The 26,811-nt window shown below is 57.1% G+C and overlaps 2 protein-coding genes across 4 annotated transcripts in view; both read left to right on the top strand.

Annotated features, from left to right (window-relative positions):
• The window catches only part of TRIM9 (tripartite motif containing 9), a 63,038-nt gene extending 51,021 nt beyond the window's left edge, over positions 1-12,017 (top strand). For both annotated transcript variants that reach the window (XM_041409971.1, XM_041409980.1), the window contains exons 8-13: positions 1,985-2,173; positions 4,842-4,883; positions 5,929-5,952; positions 7,007-7,310; positions 7,979-8,141; positions 10,356-12,017. In XM_041409971.1, coding sequence (XP_041265905.1) covers positions 1,985-2,173; positions 4,842-4,883; positions 5,929-5,952; positions 7,007-7,310; positions 7,979-8,141; positions 10,356-10,418 — 785 coding nt within the window. In that variant the 3' untranslated portion in view covers positions 10,419-12,017. The remainder of the gene's footprint in view (positions 1-1,984; positions 2,174-4,841; positions 4,884-5,928; positions 5,953-7,006; positions 7,311-7,978; positions 8,142-10,355) is intronic.
• A 1,375-nt stretch (positions 12,018-13,392) lies between these two features.
• Positions 13,393-26,700, top strand: PYGL (glycogen phosphorylase L). 2 transcript variants are annotated; one of them, XM_041410214.1, is made up of 21 exons: positions 13,393-13,506; positions 14,502-14,754; positions 16,171-16,272; positions 17,615-17,693; positions 17,914-18,017; positions 18,584-18,715; positions 19,339-19,450; positions 19,524-19,606; positions 20,540-20,683; positions 20,808-20,900; positions 21,119-21,265; positions 21,824-21,987; positions 22,089-22,203; positions 22,815-22,916; positions 22,990-23,137; positions 23,232-23,290; positions 23,938-24,079; positions 24,207-24,414; positions 24,494-24,628; positions 25,770-25,836; positions 26,313-26,700. In XM_041410214.1, the coding sequence occupies exons 2-21, from the start codon at positions 14,512-14,514 to the stop codon at positions 26,499-26,501; spliced, it is 2,568 nt and encodes an 855-aa protein (XP_041266148.1). In that variant the 5' UTR covers positions 13,393-13,506; positions 14,502-14,511; the 3' UTR covers positions 26,502-26,700. The 2 variants fall into 2 exon arrangements, with proteins under 2 accessions (XP_041266148.1, XP_041266138.1); XM_041410204.1 differs by lacking the exon at positions 13,393-13,506 and adding an exon at positions 13,519-13,733.
• The last annotated feature ends 111 nt before the right edge of the window (positions 26,701-26,811 follow it).

Genomic DNA, 26,811 nt, shown 5'->3' on the forward strand with positions numbered 1-26,811 from the left:
CAGGGGTCAGCATCTGAAGAGAACAAGGATGAGAAGAAGGGGATGTGTGTGGGACTCTGCAGGTGCTGCCTCTGTGGTGCCAAACAGCCACAGGCAGCCAGGTGGAAAATCCCATGGGAAGGCAGCACAGGCAGGAGTCTGCAGCAGGAACATCTTCCCAGCCCATGGGAGAGGCACCTTGTGCTCATCCCAGAGGAAAGGATTGCAGGTTGCTCTTCAGAGCTGGTTCTTGGTGCCACCAGCAGGACAAGGTGGTTCCTGGCTGGGAGAAGGTTTGTGCTCCAGAGCCTTTCCCATGTGCTGGGCCTTCCCAGGGATGAAGATCCCTGTCACCAGCACAGCCAAGGGGCAGCAAGGGTTGAAGGTAACATCCTTCCCTCGAACTGTGTCCCCTCCTGAGCTGATCTGGGGCTGTTCCACACAATCCCTGGGAGTGTCTCTTGCTCTGTCACATCTCAGCCCAAGGCTCCCAGGCTCTGCCTTAACCTCTGTTTCTCCAGCTGCTGAATGAAGCTCAGCTGTGGGCTGGGGAGTCTGGAAGAAAGTTTCCAGGCACAGACATGTCCCAGAGCTTGGCTGGTGGCAGCCCTGCTTGGCTGCCCTGGGGTCTCTCCCAGCCTCCTCCTCCTCCTCCCTGAGCTGGGCAGCCCCTGCTCTCCTGGTTTTCCCTCATCCAGCAGATTTCCTGGCCTCTGGCCAGACTCCTGCTGACCTCTTTCCATGCTCTGGGTGTCAGGATGAAGGACCAACTCACTCCAGGTGGAGCTGGAGAAATGGAGCTCAGCAGTGCCTCCCAGGCTTCTCCCCAGGCACAGAGCTTCCTCCTCCCTTCCCCCAGCCAAACCAAGCACCAGAACCTTTTCTTTCAAGCCCAGCTCCTCATCTGGAGCTTTAAATTCCTGACCATCCCTGGAGTGACCCTGAGCAGAAACCAGGGCTTTTTAACCAGCAGCTTTTGGAAAGGGTGAGCAGCCCCGGGGGGATCAGCCTGCAGGGAGCTCCAGGGATGTGAGGGGCTGATTAGGGAGAGCCATGAGCACAGCTACTCGTGGCAGTAGTTCCTCTCACTATTGGTAGGGTTAGAAGCTAAACTAATAAACAAACTTTGAGCTCTGTTTATTGGCTGTTGTGCAATAATTTCTCTCCTCTGACCCCACTGACACCCTTTGCTTCCACAGCCTCGGCCACAGCAGCGGCGAGTTGCAGGAGTTACAACCCACCATGCAAAGAAATGTTCCCTTTTTACCTGTTTTAACACAAATCCCAGCTCAATCCATACTCACAGCAGAGCTGGGAAGGCTGGGGGATGCAGTGTGAGTGTGTGGATGGTGGATTCTACATTTTGATGTTAACATAATCCTGGAAAAGGTTAGGGAAGAAACTGTGGGAGGTGACTGTGGTAGCAGGGAACAGAAACCAATGACCCAAGAGGTTCCTTCTGCTCTGACATTTTTGCTGTGAATCCCACAAGTTCAATTCTTGCTGTAAGGCTCAGATGTGTTTTGACAGGTACAAAGGGATACCAAGAACACAACCTCCCGAACAACCCTTGAGTAAGGTGGGTGCTTGGTGGTTCTTAGGGTGATAGGGCTTAGCACAGCCCTGCAAAATGTCACCAGCTGGGTTCTCCACCCCTGATTATTGTGCACAAAAAGGTTTGGGATGTGTTAAAGCACGATGGGACGTGTGCATGGTAACCTGTGAACTTTTTTAGGTGCCTTTCTGTGAAGAGGTACAGGACCCCTCTCCCTTTACAGAAAACCAGTTGAATTTGTCACGCTGACACGGGGACACTTGGGAAGATGAAGGTGTTTTCCTTGCTGTCAGGCTGCCCTGAAGGGTCTCTGGGGGCTGCCCAGCACCAGCCAGTGCTGCTCTGCCACGGAGCAGGGCCCGTGCTCCGCTCCGAGCTGGGGCTGGGGAGCGAGGCCGCCCAGCAGAGAGCCCATTTCTGATCTGCAGTTTGCCTCCATCTTACGTTTAGACACGCAGTCAGAAGAGCAGACCCTCCCTTTTCCAGTGCCTTTGGAAAGATCGCAGCTTCGTAGAATGAGTCCTTTCTCCTCCACCCTTAATCTGCAACCCAGCTTCTCGGGGAGATCCTACTTTGAGCTAAGATCTTCGGCCCACCAGCTGAGCTTGCATTCTTCCTTACAGTCCCTGAATTCAGCCGGTGAGCTGAGCACCTCTGGCGTTGCCTCTTGGTCTGTGCTTCTGGGCATCTCCAAACTCTCTGTTCGTTCTGTTCCGTTGTGTTTGTTTTTCCCATGACGCGCGGATGGCAGCGGGAATTCTTTCTGTTTGTCAGTGGCCTGCTCCTGCCGCCCAGGGGGGTCAGTGGCGTGGTTCTCCCGGGGTGTTTCAGGTGTGGGCTGATGGAGCAGCACAGTAATTCCTTACCTGGGTGCTGCTCTTGGCAAGGCTGAACCCTTTGGTGATCATAAATCCCTGAATGGTTTGGGTTAGAAGGGACCTTAAAGCTCATCCACTTCCAACCTCCTGGTATGGGCAGGGACACTTTCCTCTAGAAGATTCCTCATTTCTGCTTTGTGTTGATCTTGTGTCAAGGGTTAATCAGAAAAGAGATTCCCTGGGTGAAACCTGTGGGAATAACCCCATGCTTTCCTTTATGAACACAGCCAGGAAACGCAGCCTCTGCTGGGAGATTTGCTCTGTGAAATCAGTTTGGTTGATTAAATCTAGAGAAAGAAGCAAGTCTGGATGCAGGCTCTGGCTTGTTGCTCAGAGGACTCCCCATCCCTGGAAGTGGCTGTCCCAGGCCAGGTTGGAGCAGCCTGGGATAGTGGAAGGTGTCCCTGCCCGTGGCAGGGGTGTGGAATGAGGTGATTTGTGTCCCCTCCAACCCAAACCAGTTTGGGATTCTGTGATTCCAGCTCACAGCCCGACTTAGGGCCTGGAGCCGTGGGCTCTTTTCTGCTCAGCTTTGAGCACCGGGCTCGGCTTTTCCAAACCCAGGTGTGACCATCCCAAAGCCCTGTGTGCTGCAGAGCAGAGGACACCACCCCTGTGATGCCTCGCCGGCCTGGCAGCCCCACACGAGCGCTCGGTTCGGATCCGCGCGCCCGGAATCGCGGGCTGCGCTGGGATGGAGGCAGGTCAGGCAGAGTGAGGGATGGATTTGGGCAGCCAGCAAGGAGCCACAGGCACAGGGATCTCTCAGAGCTGTTTTCTAACCAATCTTTGCACATCTTCTGTTGCTAAAGATCCTGGGCCCTGATTCTTCCACCACTCTGGATTTCCACCACTCCAAAGGCGTTCATTCCCGGCTTGCTCCGGCGTAAGCCCTGGAAGAATGGGGGCCCCCGATTGTTTGACTTCCATCCCATAACACGGAATGAGGAATGCTGCAGCATGACCCTTGCCAGAATAACCAGGGGGGGGACCCTGCAAACTTTCTTTTCTTTGTGCTTTTTATGTTTGATTTCTCATCGTGCTGCTGTGAGCTGATGGCTTCCAACGCTGTTTTGTTACGGACGTTCCTTTCTTTGTGTCCGGTGTTCCGGGACCCTTCCGCGCTGCCCGTGAGCGATACCCGTGTGTGCACCTCGGACCTTCTGCAGCCCCACTCCGGGGTGGGGGGACAGGGAAAAATGGGGTCCTGAATGCCAAAACAGGGTCTGTGTGTCCCTCACGAGAGCTTGGAGCGCAGCGATGCGCGGAGACCTGGAGAAGCGGTGTTGGAGTCGGGACACGGGGCAGGATTCATTAAAGCAGCCTCAGGAGGAGCCTCTTGGCACAGCATGGGGCACAACCACAGCCAGGAGCTTTCCACCAACACCCAGGGCAGGAGGGGAAAGCAGGCACAGAGCTGGGCAGGGGTACCCTAAAATCCAGCGCCCTTCGTGAGTGTTGTCACACACAATGCCAGCAACAGCTTGTGTAGGTGTCTCCTCCTGGTGAGGACAAGCCCCTAGGTCAGGAAAAACTCCTGGAACAGGACAAATTCCTAGGTCAGAACAAGCTCCTGGATCAGGAAAAATTCCTGCATCAAGACAAGCTCCTGGATCAGGACAAGCCCCTAGGTCAGAACAAGCTCCTGGATCAGGGCAAGCTCCTGGACTAGAACAAGCTTCTAGGTAAGAAAAAAACTGGACCAGGACAAGGTCCTGGATCAGGAAAAACTCCTGAATCAAGACAGGCCCCTAGGTCAGGACGAGCTCCTGAATCAGAATAAGTTCCTGGATCAGGACAAGCTCCTGGATCAGGACAAGCCCCTAGGTCAGAACAAGCTCCTGGATCAGGACGAGCTCCTGGATCAGGACAAGCCCTAAGTCAGGACAAGCTCCTGGATCAGTCCCTGGCTCCCATGAGGTGCTTGCAGGCAGCAAGGAGCACGGTGCTTGCAGGCACAGGAGCATGAAGGGCACCCTGACCCATCCTGCCCTTGGAGCTGATTAAGCTACAGCCCTTTTGGGTCTGAGGCAGGTGTCAGCCCCCAGGGATCCCCATTCCAGCTCCATTCCAACCCAGACCCATCAGGAGCTGCCTTTTCCTCAATTCCTGTCCTTCAAGGAGTGGTTTTTCAGTCAGTTTAGAGACTCTTTACCAAACAGCCAAGATACTCCACCAAGGCTAAAATTTCCTGGCTATTTTCTGGAGAAAAGCAGAATAATTTGGTGTCCTGAGCAGTCAGACTTTATTCAGTCCACACTCAAACTCCCAGGCTGTGTTTGCCACCCCTCTCCGTGCCCTCTGGCTTTTAATGAATCAGGCCTCCCGTGGCTGCTGGATGCTTAATTAATAATGAAATGCTCACAAGTGTTTGTCAGGAGGTTGTTGTTCCTTAGCTGTGATGTGTGAAATGTAGTATCTCTTTATAGGATGCAATTTTGACACACAAGGATCGCCTTACTCCCAATTAGGCAAGTATCTTAATTACAATTAACTGGCACCCACTGCGTGTTGCTTCATTCTTTTTGCTTTTTTTATCTTTTCTTTGGTGACTGAGCAGCGTTTCTCACTCGCACCCTGCTTGCAGAGCACTCCTGGATGTGACAGAATCATGGAATTGTGGAGGTTGGAAAAGTCCTCTAACACTGAGTCTAACTATTCCCCAGCACTGCCAAGGCCACCACTGACCCATGTCCCCAAGTGCCACATCCACAGGGCTTTTAAATCCCTCCAAGAATGGGAATTCCACCACTGCCCTGGGCAGGAGGCAAATTTGGAGAAGTAATGATGGCTGGATGATCTAAAGGCATTTTGGTTTTCCCCCAAATGGTTTTAAAGAGAAGCCTGAGGTCAGTGCTGTGGAAGTAGCCCTGTAATTGAGAACTGATCCTTCTGCTCTCCTCTTTTAAACTGAAAGAGGGCAGGGTTAGGTTGGATATTGGGAAGGAATTCTGGCTGTGATGGTGGGGAGGCCCTGGCACAGATTGCCCAGAGCAGCTGTGGCTGTCCCTGGATCCCTGGAAGTGCCCAAGGCCAGCTTGGAGCAACCTGGATAGTGGAAGGAGCCCCTACCCATGGCAGTGGGTGGAACAGGATGAATTTTCAAATCCCTTCCAACCCAAACCATTCCATGATTCCATGATTCTCAGTACACATCCCTGCTCATTAAGGCACTTGAACGTGGGCCAAATGCCATGGATGCAATTAGCCCCTTTGCAGCTAATTAAAGCAAGGTGGCTGCTGCTTGCCTGTCCTCTTCAGACTGTCTGCAGGGCCAATCCTGCTCATTCCCTTGGGAGAAGGACCTGCATCCCTGTGGGATTCCCTCCTCACCCTGCACCCTCTCACAGCCCCAGCCCATCCTCGCGCCTCTCGCCCCACCTTGATGCAAAATGCCGACAGATCCACGCTCTGGCTGGAGTCACAGACAAGCAGGAATGGTTTCTCCTTCTCTTCCCTACCCAACCTGACGTGCTGTTTTCTCTCCCGCATGCCTTTCCCTGGGAATGACCACAGTTGACATTAAAAAAATGGTGGCAGGTACGGCACCCCCGTGCGCGGCGCGGGGAGCGCGGGGCGGCCGCGTGCATGGGAGCTGTCCTGTGAAACGTTCCAATAAACCAGTGAACCAGTCTCACCCGAGTGTTTTTATTTTTCAAGCCGCCAGAGTGTTTTGTTGGATGTGTCAGTTCACATTTTCAGCTGGAGGAAACCACCTGGGGAACCGGGCTGGTGGCTTGTGAATGACTCCCTGTCCCTCTGTCTTGTCGAGGACGTGGCACTGTGTCTGTCAGATTTGCAGTAACCAAGGCCTGTGCACTTAAACCAGCAGCCCTACGGAATCCTGGAGGTTTTGGGGCATTTTCCAGCCTTCCCATGAGTTCTTGTCTTAGGTGTGGCTCATTGCTTGGCAGGGAGGTTTCTTTGTGTGACTCAGTAAATGAAGACCTTTGTGTGTGCTTTTGGTTCCCAAAAACAGCCCTTAAATACGCACACAGAGTTTATCTGCTGATCCTCAGTTCCCTTCCCACACTGATCTGACTCTGCAAACTAATAACACTCGGTCCTGAGAGTAAGTTACATTCCAGGCCAGGCTGGACAGGGCTTGGAGCAACCTGGGATAGTGGAAGGTGTCCCTGCCATGGCAGGTGTTGGAACAAGATGGGCTTTAAGATCCCTTCCAACCCAAACCCTTCCACGATTCCATAACTCTGTTAGAGCCTGGAGACCTGCTGAGGATCACATCTCCTGCGAGGGCCAATTTTTAGGAGGCCTTGAGGATCCTGCAGGCTCACGAGCTGAGACATTGGGAACCATGGAGCAGCAAGAGCGAGACTCCTCCAAGTCCTGGCCATAAAACCTCAGGCACACTGGCAGCTGCAGCCACAGGAGCTCAGAGAATCCCTCCGTGGTGGAAGTTGTCTCTCTGTGGTGGAAGTTGTCCCTCCCTGGTGGAAGTTGTCCCTCCCTGGTGGAAGTTGTCCCTCCGTGGTGGAAGCTCGGTGTCCTGCATGCAGCATGCCCTGTCCGTGTCGCTCCCCGCGGCCCCGGCGCGTCCCCACCGCGCTAACGCCGCGTTCTTTGTGTGTTCCAGTTGCTTGGTTTTCTTTCGACCCCTCCTCTGCCCACGCCGACATCATCTTTTCCAATGACAACCTGACTGTCACCTGCAACAGCTACGATGACAGGGTGGTGCTGGGGAAAACGGGCTTTTCCAAAGGGCTCCACTACTGGGAGCTGTCGATCGACCGCTACGACAACCACCCCGACCCGGCCTTCGGCGTGGCTCGCATCGACGTCCTCAAGGATGCCATGCTGGGCAAGGACGACAAGGCCTGGGCCATGTACGTGGACAACAACCGCAGCTGGTTCATGCACAACAACTCCCACACCAACAGGTAGGTGGGCAGGGATGGGAGCTTCCCCCCTGGACACCACAGCCCAAAGAGCTTGTGGCTTTGAGAGTGGCACCTGCAAGTGTCCCCAGGGAGGGGGACATCAATCCTGGTTGTCTCTGTTGGAGGATGTGCCCTTCACCCAGTGGGGATCAGCTTGGTGGTGCCTTGTTCCAGTATTCCTTCCCTGCCTGCCACCACTTTTCCATGCTGACTCTTCTTGTTGGCATCCCCTTCCCAGTAACAGCCAAATCCTTGCAACTGCTGCAGCAGAATTTGCATTGATCCTTGTGCCACTGCTCGTGTTCCACGTGGGACTGGGGACTTTGCCTGGGGAGAGCCTGGGGTCACCTTCCTGCAGCCCTGAGGGCTGTTCCCTGATGGATCAGCAGGTTTTGGTGTGGCTTTGCTCCACAGCTCCACGTGCTTTCCCCCGTGGTTGTGTGGCTGTAGCTGCTCTCAGGGTGGCTTTCCCTTGGGGACAGCAAGGCAAGAGGAGAGCAGCTCCGTGGGAGGGCAGAGGAGGAGGTTCCCAGGGAATGATGAGCGTGGCTGGGATGGGAGCAGGTCATGGCCTGGCTCCTGGGTGAGCTGTGTTCACTATTATCAATCCTTGAGCTCTGTGGCCTGAGCCAGGAGCACAGGGCCCACTGAGCCTCTTCCTCCCACAGAACCGAGGGCGGGATCACGAAAGGCGCCACGGTGGGAGTGCTGCTGGATTTGACCAGGAGGACTCTGACCTTCTCCATCAACGAGGACCAGCAAGGGCCTGTGGCCTTCGAGAACCTGGAGGGCCTCTTCTTCCCCGCCGTCAGCCTCAACAGGAACGTGCAGGTAGGGGTTGGTCGGGCTCTCTGGAGCAGGGTGTGACATTCCCAGCAGTGGGAAGGGGTGACCTTGCTGTCACACTCCCCCTGCTGCTGCTGTCACTGCAGTGGTTGCTGCTCAGCAGCAGGAGGGTTCTTGTGCAGCAAGGGTGGCTTGGAAGGAGCTAAACTTGCACCCTAAGTGTAAACTCACACCTGTGAGTCTCCCAAATCTCGCTGCCTGCTCCAGGTTCCTCCCTCAGGGCTGCTGAAGCACCAGGGTTCTCCAGCCCTCCCTGGGGTGGGGTTTGATAACTGTGTTTGTGGTGCTCCCTCCCAAGAGCCTCACCAGCTCCTACAGCTCCCCCAGGTCCTGGATGGGAGCATCAGCAGGGAGAAGGGCACCTTCCAAAGCCTGTTTGCCTCTGGGACATTTCAAACCCCTCTTCTCTCCCTCTCTCCCAAGCTCTCAGCTCTCCTGAACCTCCCCAAGCGTGACACCCTGGGGCAATCTGGTATTTCCATCTTTCATTTCTATTCTCACTGATCACATCCCTGCTCTGCTCTGTCCCAGGGAATCCTCCCCACCCTGGCTTTGGCACATCCCTCCTGCCACTGCCTGCACCTCCAGCCCTGCACAAGTGCCCAGGCACACCCAAGGACACGTTGCATGTGATGGATCATCTCAGGGTGCCCAGCATTTTGGCAGGGTCTTCTGCAGTGGGTGTCACACCTGGAGAGGGACTTTGAAAGAGAGTGTGGAGTGACAGGAACAGTGGGAATGGCTTCCCAAAGGGCAGGAGGAGATGGGATATTGGGAAAAAATTCTTCCCTGTGAGGGTGGAGAGGCCCTGGCATAGGGTGCCCAGAGAAGCTGTGGCTGCCCCTGGATCCCTGGCAGTGCCCAAGGCCAGGCTGGACGGGGCTTGGAGCAGCCTGGGATGGTGGAAGGTGTGCCTGCCCATGGAGGTGGGGGGAATGAGATGGGCTTTGAGGTCACTTCCAACCCAAACCATTCTAGGATTTTATGATTCCCTCTGTGCAAGGGCAGAGGCACCAAGTGGCCTCTGTAAATTAGGGATCCATTAGGATTAGGACATGGTGTGCCTTGTCCATCAGGATCCAGGGCTTGCTGGAAAACTGTCACCAAGGCAGTGACAATTTTCCAGCAGCACTTGGACAAAGGTGTGTTGGGACCATCCCAAACTTTGGGAGCATCCTTGCTGAATTTTCCCACCCCAAGGGTCTCACTGGCATCTGTCTGGCTTGGAGAAGGGCTGGGAAATGTTTAATTAGGAAACACTAACGAAGCCCGTGTTGTCTATGCTGGGTTTAGAGGTTCTGTGTTAATTTGTGGTAAAAATTTCCTGCTGTGTGCTGGGTTTAACTCCTGCCTCAGTCCTCTACACAGCCATAAGGAACAAGGCATCTCTGGAACCCCTTGGCTTTGTGAGTTCCCTGAAGGCAGAGCCTAAATCCCCTGACAACACAGAAATCCCTTGGGATGCTGATAAAAGGCTGCTAATTAAGCCAAGCCATTTATTATGCTTTTTCAGAGGTATGTGCCTAATTGAAAACAACTCTAATTAGGAGGGAAATCTCTGTATTTTAGACAGTTTTCTTCAAATCTATATCTGAAGGGGGCAATGCTGCTGCTGCAGTAAAAGGAGGAATTTGCTCTCCTCCCAAATGAAAGCATTTGTGGAGGGAAATGAATTTCAGCAGTGCCTGTGTGAGCATGGCCCTGCCCCAACATCCTGATGCTGCTCAGCTTCCCCACCACAAAGCTCCTTCCTCCCACCAGCAATCAGCCACATCCCCTCCACTGTCCCTGTCCCCTCTCTGTGCCCATCCCCACTCAGCTCAGGGGCTTCTCCAAGATCTCCTCTAACGTCTTCACTGTCCTTCAGGCCCGCCATCCCCTCTTGTCCATCTCACCTGCACAAAGACCCAACTCCTGCCATGTCCCACCTCTCTGGCTGTGGGATTTGTACACAGCCAGCTGGGAATATCTGGGGCTTGGTACCAGCAGTCCCAGCTCACTCCAGCAGCACAGAAAAGTGAGGAACAAGCCAGGTGGAGCCACTGCCACACTTCCGGGGACACCTGCATCTCCAGTCACATCCTGCCTGCCCCCAGTGCTGCTCCTGCCCTCTCTGGGGACAACGTGCCAGCTGCCACGCCACGAGCTGTCCCAGCAGGCACACCGGGACACAGCTGAGACCCGTGTCTCTCCTTGCAGGTGACGCTGCACACCGGGCTGCCGGTGCCCGAGTTCTACGCTTCGCGCTCGGCCATGCCCTGAGGATGCTCGCGGAGCCGGCTGCCTCTTCTCGGGGTGAGAGGAGCCAGCCCGTTCCCTCCTGCAGGACAAGGCTGGCCTGCCCAGCTGCCGGGTCCCTGCCCAGCTGCCGGGTCCCTGCCCAGCTGCCGGGTCCCTGCCCAGCTGCCGGGTCCCTGCCCAGCTGCCGGGTCCCTGCTCAGCTTCTGGCCGGAGATGGGGAAGCAAATCAGGAAGGAAGATCCCGGCTTTGGGCCGCCTCCGCTCCCCGGCCTCCACGCTGTCCTGTGTGTGTGCGCTTCGCTCTTTAGCTCTCCTTGGCTGATGAAGTACCTAGGTAGCCTGAGCTGTTCTCCTGTGTCTGCTTTTAGGTTTGGTTTTCCTGATTTGAGTTGGGGTTTTGGGGGAGGGGGGCAGTTCTGTCTCGCTTTCCCCGCCCGTGGGGCCAGCCCGAGGGACCCCGCCACGGGAACGCTTCCGCCCACGCCAGCCTGGTTACTTTGCAGGATTATTTCTTTCCCCTGTGGCCTTTCTTGCAGAGCACCCTCGGTCACGTGTAGAGGTGGGTCCTGGATTACCAGTCAGTCTCCATGTCCTTACCAAAACACCCCACTCTGTCCTGTGTCCCCCTGGGGCGCCTCTGCGGGGCAGGGGGTGGCCGTCCTGTCCCCAGGTGCTCCGGGTGCTGGCAGGCCCTTGGTCGGGTGCTGAATGCCCACGGGGGGCTCTCCAGGGGCCCCCCACACCTCGGTGCCAGCACACGCGCCACAGCCATAGACCGGAGAGCCCTCGCCCGGCTCTTCGGAGATTAGTGTTTATTTTTTTATAGTCGCCATATAAACCTAGCCTTAAATTCAACTGATAGTGTCCTTCCAATCACCGGAGAATTCATTCTGCAGCGAGGGTCTGACAGAGAGCCCGGGGGTGGGGATGGGATGGGGAGGAAGGAGAGCTGGCCACAGCCCTGCCACGCACTCAGGAACACGCGCCTGCTGCCGGCAGCAGTTCCCGTCGGCCGCCATCCCCTGCTCGACTTTCTGGTAATCCAGAGGCAGGAGAGGAACGGTGCCAGCCCCGTCGCCGAGCCGAGAGCGCCTGCATGCGCTGTCCCCTCGCTTCGCTTTGCGCTCCCCGCGGAGCCGGGACGGGCGGCGGGATCGCTCCCAGCCCGGCCGCAGCGCCGCAGCTCCGGGCAGGATGCAACGGGAGCGCCGGCCCGGCAGAAAGACAAGTGTAAATAGCCCATTCCCTCCCAGCGTGCCCTCCTCTAGGACAGTCCCGTTCATTCCCTTGTTGCTCTAGCATTAGGTTTTCCTAATTTATTGGATGGGTGCTATCTCGTTGACTCCCGCCGAGGAGTTCCTCCCAGCTGCCGGAGAGCCGTGTTGCGGGACAACGCCGGGCAGCTCCTTGGTGGATTCCTGAGGAGCCCCCGTGGCCGGCTCACCCGGGGCTCCTCTCTCAGCCGTCATCCCCCGTTCTTTAGGGTGTTCATGGTGCTTCTTAGAGTCCCAGTGATTGTAAGACGTCGTCCCCCCGTTGCGCGATGGTAGCTGCACACAGCCGCTGTACTGACGAGAAGTGTCATGTTTGCCGTTCTAATAAAGGACTTTTACCAGAGAAGGGCACAGCTTCCAGAGCATCTCTGTGCTTCGCTTCCCATCTCATTCCCATCACATCCCTCACTGGCCTTGGCCAGAGGCAGCAGCAGAGATAACACAGAACTCAGTCAATGGGAGGGAGAGGGCCATGGGAGCAGCTGGAAGGAGGAATTCTTGGCTCTGAGGGAAGCTGTGGCTGCCCCTGGATCCCTGGAAGGAGGGAGGAATGTCCGAGGCTGGATACAGAGCACCATCTCCCCAGGGAGATGAAATAGAGGCAAAATTCTAAGGGATCAGTGGAGGGAGAGCCATTTCCAAGGGAACAGCATGGAGAGTGCTCCCAGGGCCGTGAGAAGGAGTCGCTGCTGGGGTATCAGTGCCTGCTCTGTTTTCCCAGAGTGACTCAGGAGAGGTTTTCAATGTGCAGCCTCTGAGCTCATCACGGGCTCCAGTCCAGGGCTAAAGAAGAAAATGCTAATGTATGAAGTGCATCTCAGAAGGATGCTTGTTCCTTCCAGAGTGGGAATGTGCCCAGAACACCGGAGGTACAGGAAACTGCATCTTCCCTGCAGCATGTAAAACCAGCCTGTAAGTCATGTACAGCACGGGGAACAGCCCAGGGCCAGAGCATCTGTGGCAGTGGGACAAGGGGGAATGGTTTTATACTGACAGAGGAGAGATTTAGATGAGGTATTGGGAAGAAATTCTTCCTTGTGAGGGTGGTGAGGCTCTGGCACAGCTTGCCCTGTAGCTGCCCCATTCCTGGGAGTGTCCAAGGCCAGGCTGGACAGGGCCTGGAGAAACCTGGGCTAGTGGAAGGTATCCCTACCCATGGCATGGGTTGGAACTAAATGATCTTTAAGCTCTTTTCCAACCCAAACCATTCCATGATTCTGTGATTCTCTTACTCTCTGGATGGAAGCAAGTGCATGGATCTAATCTAATCTAATCCTGCCCTCTGGCACTGTGAAGCCATTTCCCCATCCTGTCACTCCAGGTCTTCCTCCAAAGTCCCTCTCCAGCTCTCCTGGAGCCCCTTCAGGCCCTGCCAGGGGCTCTGAGCTCTCCCTGGAGCCTTCTCCTCTCCAGGTGAGCACCCCCAGCTCTCCCAGCCTGGCCCCAGCCCCTGGAGCAGCTCCGTGGCTCCTCTGGACTCACTCCAGCAGCTGCACATCCTCCTGATGTTGGACCCCAGGGCCCGATGGGGTCTCACCTGAGCGGGGCAGAGCAGCACGATCCCATTTCCTTGCCTTGCTGCCCACTCTGCTGGGGATGAGGCCAGGACAGGGAAAACAGCCTGGAAAGCCTTCGGGGCCATGGCTAGAGGAGGAGGGGGAGGAGAAAGTGTTGCGTGGAAGCTCGTATCGGATATTTTTGCCCTTGGGAGGAACCGGAGGCAGGGCAGGGCAGGGTCCTTCGGGCAGCCGGTGCGGGAGGCAGCCGGGAAGAGCCCGGAGCGGGGAAAACGATCCCACGCCATTTCCAGAGGGATTGCGGGCAGGCAGAGAACAGTGAGGAGACGGGGGGAAAGGGAGGGGGCCGGGAAATGCTGCGGGGGAGGGCGGGGGACAGCCGGGCAGGAAGGGGCCGTGACACGGGGACAGGACCACAGGGCTGGGACACCTGGGACACAGGGCTGGGACCGTGACACGGGCACGAGGATGGATCGCGACAAGGGGGGACACACCACGACCCTTTCCGGGTTTTCCCTCCGGGTCCGACGGGAAGCACCTTCCTCGTACGTGCTCCAGGAGAGGCTGTCCCGCGGGCGGGGCCACGCGTGGGGCGGTCCCTGCCGGGGGAAGCGCTGGGCTCCTCCCGCTGCGGGTGCGCCCGGGGGGCTCCGGCTCTGCCCCGGCCCCCTCCTCTGCACCTGCCCGGGCACCCCCTTTGCACACCCCCCCACGAGCCCCGTTTTGCGCATCTCTCTGAGACCACCAGGATCCCCCCCCTTTGTGGACCCTTCTGTGCCACTGCGAGTTCTTCCTGTCTTTTGCACCCCCCCGTCCATACCCGGGGTCCCCCTCCCTTGGCACGCTCCTCTGTGACCCTCGGGGTCCCCCCTTTGCACGCCCCTCAGTGACCCAGCCAAGGGGTGGTCCCCGGACACGCCCAGGCCACGTTCCTGGAGTCCCCCCTTTGCGCTTCCCTCTGTCCGTCCGCGGGATTCCCCCCTTGTGCACCCCACTCCGTCCATCCCCGGGATTCCCCCCTTGTGCACCCCACTCCGTCCATCCCCGGGATTCCCCCCCTTTGCCCCCTCTCTGTCCATCCCCGGGATCCCCCCCTTTGCACCCCCTTCTGTCCCTCCTCGGGGTCCCCCCTTTGCGCCCCCGGTGGCGGCCGCCGCTCCCTCCCCACTCGTGGGCGGCCCTTGCCGGGGCCCGTCCCCATCCCCGTCCCCGTCCCGTCCCCTCCCGGGGCGGTGCCAGCGCGGGGCGGAGGCGGAACGCGGCCCCGGAGCCCAGCCCGTGTGTCCGTGTGCCCCCTCCCCGTGTCCCCGCAGCCCCGCCGCGATGTCGCGGCCGCTGTCGGACCAGGAGCGGCGGAAGCAGATCAGCATCCGCGGGATCGTGGGCGCAGAGAGCGTGGCCGAGCTGAAGCGGGGCTTCAACCGGCACCTGCACTTCACCCTGGTCAAGGACCGCAATGTGGCCACCCCACGCGATTACTACTTCGCGCTGGCCCACACCGTGCGGGATCACCTGGTGGGGCGCTGGATCCGCACGCAGCAGTACTACTACGAGAAGGATCCCAAGGTGGGAGCGGTGGGATATGGGGGGAAGCCCCTCCGTGCAGGGCGGGGTGCTGGGAACCCCCCACGGAGGGTCCTGGGTTGTGGCTGGCGTGGGAACCCCGTGGATGTGAACCCTCCCTCCGCGCTGGAATAGAGGGATTGGCGGGGCTCGGTTTTTCGTGGATTTAGGGCTGTTCCGGTAACTTTTCCGAGAGGAGGGACTGGACTTTACCAAGCGAGGCCACTGTCCTTTGCTCTGCAAAACAAACAGAGCCCGGCTTGGCCGGCAGCGGGGTGCAGGGCATGGGAACGCCGTTTGTTGTCCCGCGGCGCCGGCGTGGGTGCTGTCTACCAAAACCAACTCCAAAGCCTTCCCGGGGGAATTATTGGAAAGGCTTAAAGGCACCCGAAGCCAACCGCAAGCAGGTCTTGTTTAACGCAAGTGATGCCAAGCGTGAGAGATCCGGTTTGTGCAGGAGTTGCTGCGCTGCTGCTCGTCCCGCTGCCTTGCTCCGGGCTCTGCCGCGGGGGGATTAAGCCCTAATCCCCCTCCTGACACCTGGACGTCCCTGTCGGCATCAATTTCCTCCCTGCCAGCGCCTCGCTGGGACCGTGCCAGCCGCGATAGCTCAGCGCTCCCCCGTGTTGTGTAGGGCTGAGGAGAAGGAGCTCTAGCAGGGTTTGGGGCTGGGACCCCGGCTGCTGCTGCCTGGGGTCTCTGCTCCCCGCTCTGCTGGAGTCAAACCAGTAAATCCCAGTGGATCCTGCCCGGCACATCCTGCCCGTGACAGGAGCGTTGGAACGAGGCGATCTTTGTGCTCCATCCCGACCCGACCCAAACCGTTTTAGGACTCCAGGATTCTACCGCACCTCCGTTCCCCGCCCGACCCCGCGCAGGTCCTGGGGAAAGCTGTGGAGTCAGCGGCTTCCCCCAGCCTAAATCCTTCCTTAAAACCTGCCGGTGCTGACGCCGGGGCTTACACAAGGCCGGACCGGCCGCATCCTGCGCCCGCCGTGTCAGCGGCGGTGTCCCCAGGGGACAGCAGGGGAAGCCCCATGTCCCCACAGCCACCGCCTGGCCCCGCCAGCTCGCTCGGTTTTCCGGTGGCTTTGCAGCCCGGAGTGACATTAGGAAACGGCTCCTCTTTAAAGTTTAGCTTGGTGCTGCCACCATCGTGGAGCTGTCCCCACCCTGGGACAGGGCAACGGGGCTTGTCCAAGTGGAACAGCCTCCTCCCGGTTTGGGAAGGAGCAGGAGGGCAGGGCAGGGGCTGCAGGGCCGCCTGGGAGCCACAAGCCTGGAATTCCTGCTGCAAACCGCCCTGCTCTGCTGAAGCTGGGCTTTTTTCCTGTTTGTTTTTGAGATATCACACAATAGCTCCAGAGGAGCCTCCTCCAGCCCTGGGCACGGTGACCACGGGGTGCTTTTCTCTTCCAGAGGATTTATTACCTCTCCCTGGAATTCTACATGGGGCGGACGCTGCAGAACACGATGATTAACTTAGGGCTGCAGAATGCCTGTGACGAGGCTGTCTACCAGGTGAGCATCCCACGAGGGCTGAGGACCTGCCCTGGGAGGGATCCCTGTTTTCCAGCTCCTGGGAATGTCCATGTTTGCTACATTGGCTGTAAAGAGCTCCCTGAGCCACGGGGGATGGCTTAGGGAATAAAGGCTGCTCCAGTGCCTGCCCTTGAAAGGCTTGGAGCTGCCCAGCCTGGCTGCTGTGTCCTGGGGAAGGCAGCAGGATCCTGGAAGGACACTGGTGCTTCTGTGGATGAGGCTGTTTATGTCCATGATCAGTGGCAGGGAGGAATAAAACCTTGAATTAAGCCCAGCTGGGTGCTGGCACCAGGTGGCACTGGGGTTGTCAAAGGATTTTGGGTGGCTCCTTTTGTCCCCACCCTGCCACCTCTTGTGTTAAACATCATCAGATGTGGCCAGGGTGGTTGCACAAGGGCAGGAACAACTTCTGTGCAAACACTGCAAAGGAGAGGAACTTATTTTTAGGTCGGGGTTAAATTTTTTATCCCCACTTGCTGCATCCAGGGGACATCAGGGCAGGGCAATGGCCCAAAGGTCTCCACCTGAGCTCCCCAAGGAACTTTGCATAGGCAAAACCACTTCCTCCTACAGCATCCTGGGCTGGAAAAATTAAATTTCCATGGAAAAGGGGTGTAGATGCTTCTCACCCTAAAGGGTGATGCCTGCAGTTGGGAGGAAGGGCACCTGGGTGTCTGTTCCAGAGGATGGAGGTGCTGAGGGAGCAGGAACACAGCACTTGGATCCTGTCCCCAAGGGATTGGGGTGCTGGGAGAGCAGGAAGGTGGCACCCAGGTGCCTTCCACCAGGAATAGGGGTGCTGGGGATGCAGGAATATTCCACCTGGGTGGCATTCCTGGCATTCCTGACTGCCTCAAGGGATAGGGGGTTCTGGAACAGGTCGGGAACAGGAACCTGATACCTGCTCCTGCAGGGCTGCAGCCATGGAGAGAGGGAGCAGGCCTGGGAATAACCTCTCAGATGCCTTGGAAGTGTCTGGAACCCCAAGGGCAGCACCCTGGTTATAGTTTGGTGCCAGCCACCCCCAGATCTTGCCCATGGCGAGGTCAAGGGTGTGAATGTCCTTGTGTAAAGCCTGGTAGAGTGACCTTAAACATGGGAGATGGCCCCTGCCATGGCACAGAGACACAGCTGAGGGGGAGAGCAGCTGCTTTGGGTGCAAATCACAGTTCCCACCTGCACAGATGGGTCTTGTGGAATTGGGTGCCTTTCCAGCCCTCCTGGAGCCCACCTGCAAGGGATTGTGTGCCAGCAGTGCCTCCCCTCTGTGGGGCTGGGCACCCTGACAGTCTCCAGCCCCTCTCCTTTTTCCCATCTGTAGCTCGGGCTGGACATGGAAGAGCTGGAGGAAATCGAGGAGGATGCTGGGCTGGGCAACGGGGGTCTGGGCAGGCTGGCAGGTGAGTGTCCCCCCCAGGTGGTGGGCACATCCCTGAGGGCTTTACATCCCCTGTGGGAAGTTCCTAATCCTGGGGGTTGTTGCTCCAGCCTTTCCAGCACGGAGCAAGGTGCTGGGAGGCTGCTGGCCCTGCCTCCTGTCCCTTGGGGCTTGTGGCTGTCCCAGGGGGAAGGTTCCATCTGCCAGGGCTGCAGGGCTCACTGCTCTGCTCTCTCCTGCAGCCTGCTTCCTGGACTCCATGGCCACGCTGGGGCTGGCAGCCTACGGCTACGGCATCCGCTACGAGTACGGCATCTTCAACCAGAAGATCCGGGATGGGTGGCAGGTATGGATGGAGATGTGTGGCCCTCGCTGTCCCCTGGCACAGCTGGAGCCCCACATTCACCTCCTCCCCCTTAGATTAGGGGTTATAGACACTTCTCCTCAGCTCAGGGGCTGCTGCTGCTGTGATATTTAAAATTTAACAGATATTTTCGTGAACAAATGTAACTTCTTAACCCAGTGCAAGCTCACAGCTCCATCCCTTGTCCCAAGGCCAAGGGTGGCCTTGCTCAGGGCCACCCCAAGAGCTGCTCCACGGCTGCCTGGAGTGGGTGAGGATGGAAGACTTGTGTTCCTCTTGTGGAAGAGGCTGGTTTGGAAAGCAACATTAGCAGTGCACCTTGGGCTTGTCCCCATCCCCATGGAAGGCACAGACACCCCAGAGTTCAGGGTGGTGCCTCCAGGCTGACCCTGCTGTGCCAAACTCCAGCTTTAGGGTGGACACACTGAGAGCATCCTCCCCTTGGCCATGAGCAGAGCCTTTCCCAGCCATCCTGGCCCAGCCATCCTGCAGGTGGGGGGACCCCCAGGGCTGGGTGGCCCTGTCACTGCTGTGTGTCCCTCTGGCAGGTGGAAGAAGCTGATGACTGGCTCAGGCATGGCAATCCCTGGGAGAAGGCCCGTCCTGAGTACATGCTGCCCGTGCACTTCTACGGCCACGTGGAGCACTCTGCCTCTGGTGCCAAGTGGATCGACACCCAGGTACGGGCTAGGGACAGGAATGTCCCTTGCATGGCTTGCCCTGTCATTTGGAGGACTCTCCCTGGCTGGCTGCACCCCAGGGATGAGTCCTGCAGAACCTCTGCTGGGAAGGTTGGGCTGGGATGGAAAAGGCAGTGGTGGGGCAAACTGGGGAGGAGGTGGACAGGGGGATGAGGACAGATTTGGCTGCTCCTCATCTGCAGCCAAGCTCTCCATCACTGAAGTGTCCAAGGCCAGGTTGGATCGAGCTTGGAGGAATCTGGTCAAGTGGGAAGTGTCCCTGCCCATGGCAGGGGTTTGGAACAAGAGGGACTTTAAGTTCCCTTCCAACACAAACCATTCTGGGATTCTACAAAATACCAAAAGCAGCTCCAGCAGGAATAAATTAAACGTAAATTAAGCTGCTCCTGACCTTTACAAACCCTGAGCACTTCTGACAAACACCAGCCAGCAGGCAGAGCCAGAGGGGTGTCCCCATGCAGGGGTACCAAGGATGTCCCCACTCATGCAGGGACACCACCCTGAGCTCAGCCCTGAGCAGGAGGCTCTGTGGGATGGGAGGGCTCCAGGGGGAGCATGGTGGGGATCCCAGCCCAATTCCAGCTGCCCTGGGGATGTCACAGGTGGTGCTGGCACTGCCCTACGACACGCCCGTGCCCGGCTACATGAACAACACCGTCAACACCATGCGCCTGTGGTCGGCCCGCGCTCCCAACGACTTCAACCTGCGCGACTGTAAGTGGGAGCTGGGCGGGGTGGGGAGAGCTGAGGGGGTCCCACGCCCACCTCTCCCTCTGCTCCTCCCCAGTCAACGTCGGGGACTACATCCAGGCCGTGCTGGACAGGAACCTGGCGGAGAACATCTCCCGGGTGCTCTACCCCAACGACAACGTGAGTCGCGGTGTTCTAGGGGGTCTTGTAGGGGTGGATAAAGAGTGTCCAGGAGGAGGGGGAAAGGGAGCAGCTCCTCACTCCAGGATGCTGCAGAGATGGTTTGAGTTGTGTTTCAAGCTGCCTGCAGTGCTTGGATGAGGGTTGATGCCTCTCAGCAGGATGAGTCTGTGCCCCTGAGCCTTGCCTAGAGCGAGTGGGGATGAGCAGGCCCTGCTGCAGAAACATTCCTTGAATCTCAGAATATAACATGAAGGCAAACTGCTGAATGCTGCTGGTGTTACCCTGGTGGCCCTTTGCAACCCTGGGACCAGAGGTTGTTTGCACTCCAGCCCTCTTGCTCTGGGAGTTCCTGCCAAGCTGGCACAGAGATATGGTGGGACACACAGCCCTTCCCTAGCCACAAACCAAGCTGTGGAGCAGGGAAAAAAAAAAATAAAAAATAAAAATAAAAAAGGGAAGCTCTCCTTGTTCTGCATCCTGTTTAAGGCAGGTCCTGGTAGTGTTTTTCCCATTTAATCCTCCTCCAGCCTTTCCCAGCTGGTAAGGAGAGCTGGGGGCATTGCAGCTCCAGTGGTGAGATTGTCTCCTGCAGCTTTTACTTTGCAAACCAGCAAGTTGATGTTTTTTGCTGCATGAATAGTGGTGAAATCCTTGTCTTGGAAATAGCTCCTATAGCTTCCCTTCCCATTGTCCTGGTACCTTTCCTTGCAGCCAAAAAGTTCAAACCACTGAGAACAGGTTTTGACAATGCTCAGCTGGGATTTAACCTGTTTGCACCAGCACATCCCAAACCTTGTACTGGAATCTGGGAAGCAAGAAGAGCTTGGGATTACACCTGATGTTGGGGGAAGCACACCCTGGGGAAACCTTCTGCAGGAACTGCAGTGAATCCTGCAGGAATCCTGCAGCTCCTTGCTCCTCTGCCCATAGTTCTTCGAAGGAAAGGAGCTGAGGCTGAAGCAGGAGTACTTTGTCGTGGCTGCCACCCTCCAGGACATCATCCGCCGCTTCAAAGCATCCAAATTTGGGAGCACGGACAGCGTCCGCACCGTGTTTGATTCCTTCCCTGACCAGGTACGAGCCAGGGCTGCTCCCACCTCTGCCTTGGAGCTTGTTTCAACACCTCCCAGAGCGTGCAGATGTTTGTAGGCCCTCTGTGGGGTTCCCAGTGTCCCCACGTGCCACCCTGCTCTCCCAGGTTGCCATCCAGCTGAATGACACGCACCCCGCCATGGCCATCCCTGAGCTGATGAGGATTTTTGTGGACATTGAGAAGCTGCCATGGGATAAGGTATGGACACCCCACATGGTCTCCCGCGCTTGCACCCACCTGCCCATGGTGGAGGAACCAGTTTTGTGGCTGCTGGGAATGATGTGGAGCAGTCAGGCTGGGTTTAACTGGTGTGGACTGGGAGGAGCTGGCTGGGCTGTGCTGCTGGACGTGGTGGGAGGACCAAGGGTGGGTTCTGGCACTTGAGGTGTGACTGAGCACTGGCTCTTCCCTGCCAGGCCTGGGACATCACCAAAAGGACCTTTGCCTACACCAACCACACGGTGCTTCCCGAGGCCCTGGAGCGCTGGCCCGTGGACCTGGTGGAGAAGCTGCTCCCCAGGCACCTGCAGATCATCTACGAGATCAACCAGAGACACCTGGATGTGAGTGCCTGGGAGCCTGCTCCCAAGAGGGGGTCAGGATGAGGGGCATGCACAAACTGGTGATGTTGGGTGTGGGGATGGGGGATTCCAGCTGCTGTTTTGGGAAGTTGATGTGTAGGAGAGCCCTTTTCCACCAGCACAATGCCATCCTGCAGTTAGTGACTGTTGAGAGGCTTCACCTGTTGCTTCAGGGACTTAAGAGCTGGCATTTCTTTACTTGCTAAGTGCTAAATTCATCTTGGGAAAGATGATATTGGGAGTGGTTTGACCTCCTGGTCTGTCAGCACAAGGCTTTTGCCAACATGGCCTCACTGGCCAAGTGTGTGTCCCCAAACCCCTCTGTGTGGCAGCTTGGGGGGATCCTTCTATGCAGAGACATCCGTGCTGAGAAAGGGCACCCTTTAGAGGCAGTTTGCACCACCTCAACAGAGTAAAAGCCACCGCTCTGGCTGGTGTCAAATGCACTGGGGACGTTGCCATGGCCCCTCCTCGTAAGCCATGGGGTGGGACATCCCTCAGTGCCACCACCTCTCACCACCTCCCTGGCTCCACCGGCAGCACATCGCGTCCCTGTTCCCAAACGACGTGGACCGGCTGCGGAGGATGTCCCTGATCGAGGAGGGGGACACCAAGAGGATCAACATGGCCCATCTCTGCATCGTGGGCTCCCACGCCGTCAACGGCGTGGCCAAGATCCACTCCGAGATCGTCAAGACTCAAGTGTGAGTGAGGGGAGGGCGGTGCTGATGGGTCACCCTGGCCTGGGAAGGGGTGGTGGTGCCAGGTGGGAAAGGCTGGAGCTGTGCCATCCTCGCCCTCGCAGATTCGAGGACTTTGCGGAGCTGGAGCCAGAGAAGTTCCAGAACAAGACCAACGGGATCACCCCGCGGCGCTGGCTCCTGCTCTGCAACCCGGGGCTGGCGGAGCTCATCGCGGAGGTACCGGCACGGGGGGAGCGCCCTGCGGCCACTGAGCCTTCCCTGCTGAGCCCAGCGTGCCCTGGGAACCTCAACCATTCTCATCTTCTGGATGGTTGAGGAGTTCAGGGTCGAGGGAGGGGATTCAGCCCTGGGGTCTCCAGCATCCAGAAGGGTGTGGAGCTGCTGGAGTAAGTCCAAGGGAGGCCATGGAGATGCTCCTGACTCCACCTGGCTGGGAGTGTTCAGCCTGGAGAAAGCTTCAGGGAGACCTTAGAGCCCCTTCAAGTGTTTAAAGGGGCACCACGAGAGCTGTAGAGGGACTTTGGACAAGGGATGGAGAGATAGGAGAAGGAGGAATGGATGTAGACTGACAGAGGACAGGTTGGATAGGATATTGGAAAGAAATTCTTCCCTGTGAGGGCGGTGAGGCCCTGGCACAGGTTGCCCAGAGCAGCTGTGGCTGCCCCATCCCTGGAAGTGTTTCAGGCCAGGCTGGACAGGGCTTGGAGCACCATGGGCTAGTGGAAGGTGTTTCAGCCCATGGCAAGGGTTTGGAACTGGATGGGGTTCAAGATCTCTTCCATCCCAAACCATCCCACCATCAGCATGTGCCCTTGCTCCTGTTGCAGAAAATCGGGGAAGACTACGTGCGGGACCTGAGCCAGCTGACCAAGCTGCACAAGTTTGTGGACGACGACCTCTTCATCCGGGAGGTGGCCAAAGTGAAGCAGGTGAGGGGCAGGGGGAGCAGGGAGCGGGGGCTGGTGTTCCCTGGGGGCTGACGAGGTCCCTGCCCTGGCCCAGGAGAACAAGGTGAAGTTCGCGCTGTACCTGGAGAAGGAGTACAAGGTGAAGATCAACCCTTCCTCCATGTTCGACGTGCACGTGAAGAGGATCCACGAGTACAAGCGGCAGCTGATGAACTGCCTGCACATCATCACCATGTACAACCGTAAGGCACCGCGCCCCGAGGGGACAGGGTGCCCCGGGGCTGCAGCAGCATCCCCGTGCCCCACATCCCACAGTAACCCTGCTGTTCTCTCCAGGAATCAGGAGGGATCCTGCAAAGCTGTTTGTGCCCAGGACAGTGATCATTGGAGGCAAGGTAAGTTGGGTCAGGAGTTTTAGAGATTTTTGGAGGAAGTCTTTGGAAGTGTCCTGGGGGATGTGGGTGTAGATGTCTCATGGGGCCACATCTCTACAGCTCCCTGACAGGAGGGTCTCTTCTTCCAGGGAGAAAGGGACATGACAGAGGAAATGGCCTCAAGCTGTGCCACGAGAGGTTTAGATGGGATATTAAGAAAAATTTCTTCATCAAAAGGGTGTTCAGGCATTGGAACAGCTGCCCAGGGCAGTGGTGGAGTGCTCATCCCTGTAGGAACTTAAAAGACATGTGGATATGGCACTTGGGGACATAGGTCAGTGGTGGTCTTGACAGTGGAGGGGGAATGGTAGGCTTTGAGGGCTTTTCCAACTTAAACAATTCCATGATTCCATGGTGTTAAGTCCACAAAGTTATCCCAAAAAGCACTGGAATAGCACTGGTACTTCAACCCAAGCAAGTTTGGGTGGGCTTTGGACAACCATCTGCTGTCTGTGGTCATGGAAGCCCCCAGAAATGTGGTGTAACACGTGTTGAATTAGGTGATGGGAACAGGGATGAACAGGTTGTTCCCTGGACACTGGGAGCTGGGTGTGCCTCACCTGCCCCTGGCACCAGCCCTCCTGGCTCACCTGTGGTTTTTCTCCCAGGCTGCCCCGGGATACCACATGGCTAAAATGATCATCAAGCTCATTAACGCCGTGGCTCAGGTGGTGAACAACGACCCCGTGGTGGGCAGCAAGCTGAAGGTCATCTTCCTGGAGAACTACAGGGTGTCCCTGGCAGAGAAAGGTACCTTGGGTGGGACATGCTGTGGGGAGGGTGTGTCCCTCCATCCCGTGGCTCCCCACCATGGTCCTTCAGCAGGAAACAAACCCAAAGCTGGTCACCACGAGCCCCTGGTGTGTTTTGTTGGCAGTGATCCCCGCGACCGACCTGTCGGAGCAGATCTCCACAGCGGGCACCGAGGCCTCGGGGACGGGCAACATGAAGTTCATGCTGAACGGGGCTCTGACCATCGGCACCATGGATGGAGCCAACGTGGAGATGGCCGAGGAGGCTGGAGAGGAAAACCTGTTCATCTTTGGCATGAGGGTGGAGGATGTCACGGAGCTGGACAGGAAAGGGTGAGGGCTGGGGGTGCCACAGGGCTGCCACCTCAGGTACCTGGGCAGCAGCACCATTTTATGGCCTCCTTCCCTCCAGGTACAACGCCCAGCTCTACTACGACCGGCTCCCCGAGCTGAAACAGGCTGTGGACCAGATTAAAAGTGGCTTCTTCTCCCCAAAAGACCCCAACCTCTTCAACGACGTGGTCAACATGCTCTTCCACCATGACAGGTGAGGTGCTGGGGTACCATCCATCCCCTGGCTGGGACCATGCTGCACGTGGATGATACTCTTGAGGCATCATTCTCCATGGATGGCCATTGTCACATTAATGTCTTTGGGTGCACAGCCCTTCCAGATAATCTGAGGCATCTCGAGGGCTTTCCTGGCCAGAGCGCTGGTCAGCCATGGGCAGTGGGATTGGAGAAATGCTTTCACTGCATTTCCCTCGGGGCCATCCAGGGTTCTTTACCAACAAGGCTTTAGATGAGGTAATTTGGCCAGAGGCTTTGTGTTAGAGGACACCTGTCAGAGACGGGATTAGATCGATGTCTCGAGCCGTTTTTGGGGTTCTTGGGACCCCTCTGTGTGTGTGGGGCTGGGGTCCGGCCCGGCTCTCTGCTGGGGCAGTGCCCAGAGCCCTCAGCCTGGCACAGCTGTCAATCATGGCACCTTAGTATGTGAGGCTGTGGTAACCGAGCCTCTGATTGGCCGAGCTGCCAATCAATCATAGTGGGAGCAGCACTAACCAGCCTCTGATTGGTCGAGCGACCAGAAGTCCCACCTAGAGGCGGGCCCATGAAGTTCTGCGGGTATAAAAGGAGCTGAGGCTTTATGGCCGACCTTGCCCTGACATCTTCCTTGGAGTGTCTACCTCACCCACACTGGAGCCCAGGAGTCAGTAGCTGTGTGGGTTTTCTGTACCTTTTCCTTCTTTCTCTCCCTCCTTCTCTTAATCCTTTCACAGAGCTTTATGGTAACATAACATCTTAAGGTTTTAAAGGTTTCCCAGTTAAATAGGCTAAGCAAATGCTAAATAAATCCTAAGTAAATGCTGAATACTAAATTAATGGTAAGTAATGCTGTGATAAGTGGTTTTACATTGAATTCAGCTTTGTATTTACTTTGAATACAATGTTGTATTTTTTGCCAAAGTTTCCTTAATTTGCTGTTTTTGCAAGTAAAACTTTTGTGTGATTTTTACCTCTTGAGAGTGTCTGGTGGGGATTTCTCCTTTGCACCAAAACGGGGTAAAGGAACGTTAAGTTTTAAGCCCTGGATTTCAGGGTCTGGGGTGTGACACCACCTTGGATCAGGCATCCTGCATTCCTATTTCTCCTGCTCTTGACTCCTCCTTTCTTCACTGCTACAGGTTCAAAGTCTTTGCCGACTACGAGGCTTATGTCGAGTGCCAGGAGAAGGTCAGCGAGCTGTACCTGGTGAGTGCCAGCCCGGGGACAGGGCAGGCAGCTGTGCCGGGACACAGCATCCCATCCTGGAGAAGGAACGTGCTGGAGATGAGGCTGATCTCATCCCAGGGCATCCCTGGCTGAGAACCAGCCTTGGGGCCGACCCCACCGCTCTCCTTTAGCCTGGAGAAAAGGAGACTCAGGGGTGCCTCTGCAACTTCCTGGAAGCTGGGGTTGGTCTCCTTCTCCAGGCAGCACTGACAGAACCAGGGGACACAGCCTCAAGCTGTGCCAAGGGAGATATTAGGAAAATTTTTTTCATGGAAAGAGTGATAAATTTCTGGAATGGCTGTCCGGGGAGGTGGTGCAGTCACCATCCCTGGTGTGTTTAACAAAGCCTGGATGTGGCACTGGGTGCCAGGGCTGAATTGAGCTCTTGGGGCTGGGTTGGACTCCATGATCCTGAAGGCCTCTCCCAACCCGGTGATCCTGTGAATTCCTCGCAGAACTCCAAGGCCTGGACCAAGATGGTCATCAGGAACATCGCGGCGGCCGGCAAGTTCTCCAGCGACCGCACCATCAAGGAGTACGCCCGGGACATCTGGCACGTGGAGCCCTCGGACCTGAAGATCCCCCCGCCCAACGAGCCCCGGGACGCGGGGCAGGACAAGACCCCCAACGGCACCGCGGCCTAGGGGCCGGCGACGCGAGCGCTGTAAAATTCTCTGCTGTCTGAGTCTCTGTGTTTGCTGCTGCTGCTGGCTTTCCCTAGGGGTGGGCAGGAGGGGAGGGGTTTTTATAACGCAAGTGTCGTGTGTGGGAAGCGAAAGCACGTCGCCCTGTTGCTTGCATTAGGTGCTAAAAATAAAAAAAAAGTGCCATTGGAGTCCAAAAGAGGCTGTTTGATGGAGCCTAAAGTTAGGGTTGGGCTTGTTTCCAGCAGTGCTGATGCAGGGAGAGGGCTGGGCAGGGGGGGGGTGGGCAGCACAGCTGGATGCAGCTGGA

This window comes from Onychostruthus taczanowskii, unplaced genomic scaffold, assembly GCF_017590055.1.
Source record: "Onychostruthus taczanowskii isolate IOZ18803 unplaced genomic scaffold, ASM1759005v1 scaffold100, whole genome shotgun sequence".
NCBI classification, from domain to species: Eukaryota; Metazoa; Chordata; class Aves; order Passeriformes; family Passeridae; genus Onychostruthus; species Onychostruthus taczanowskii.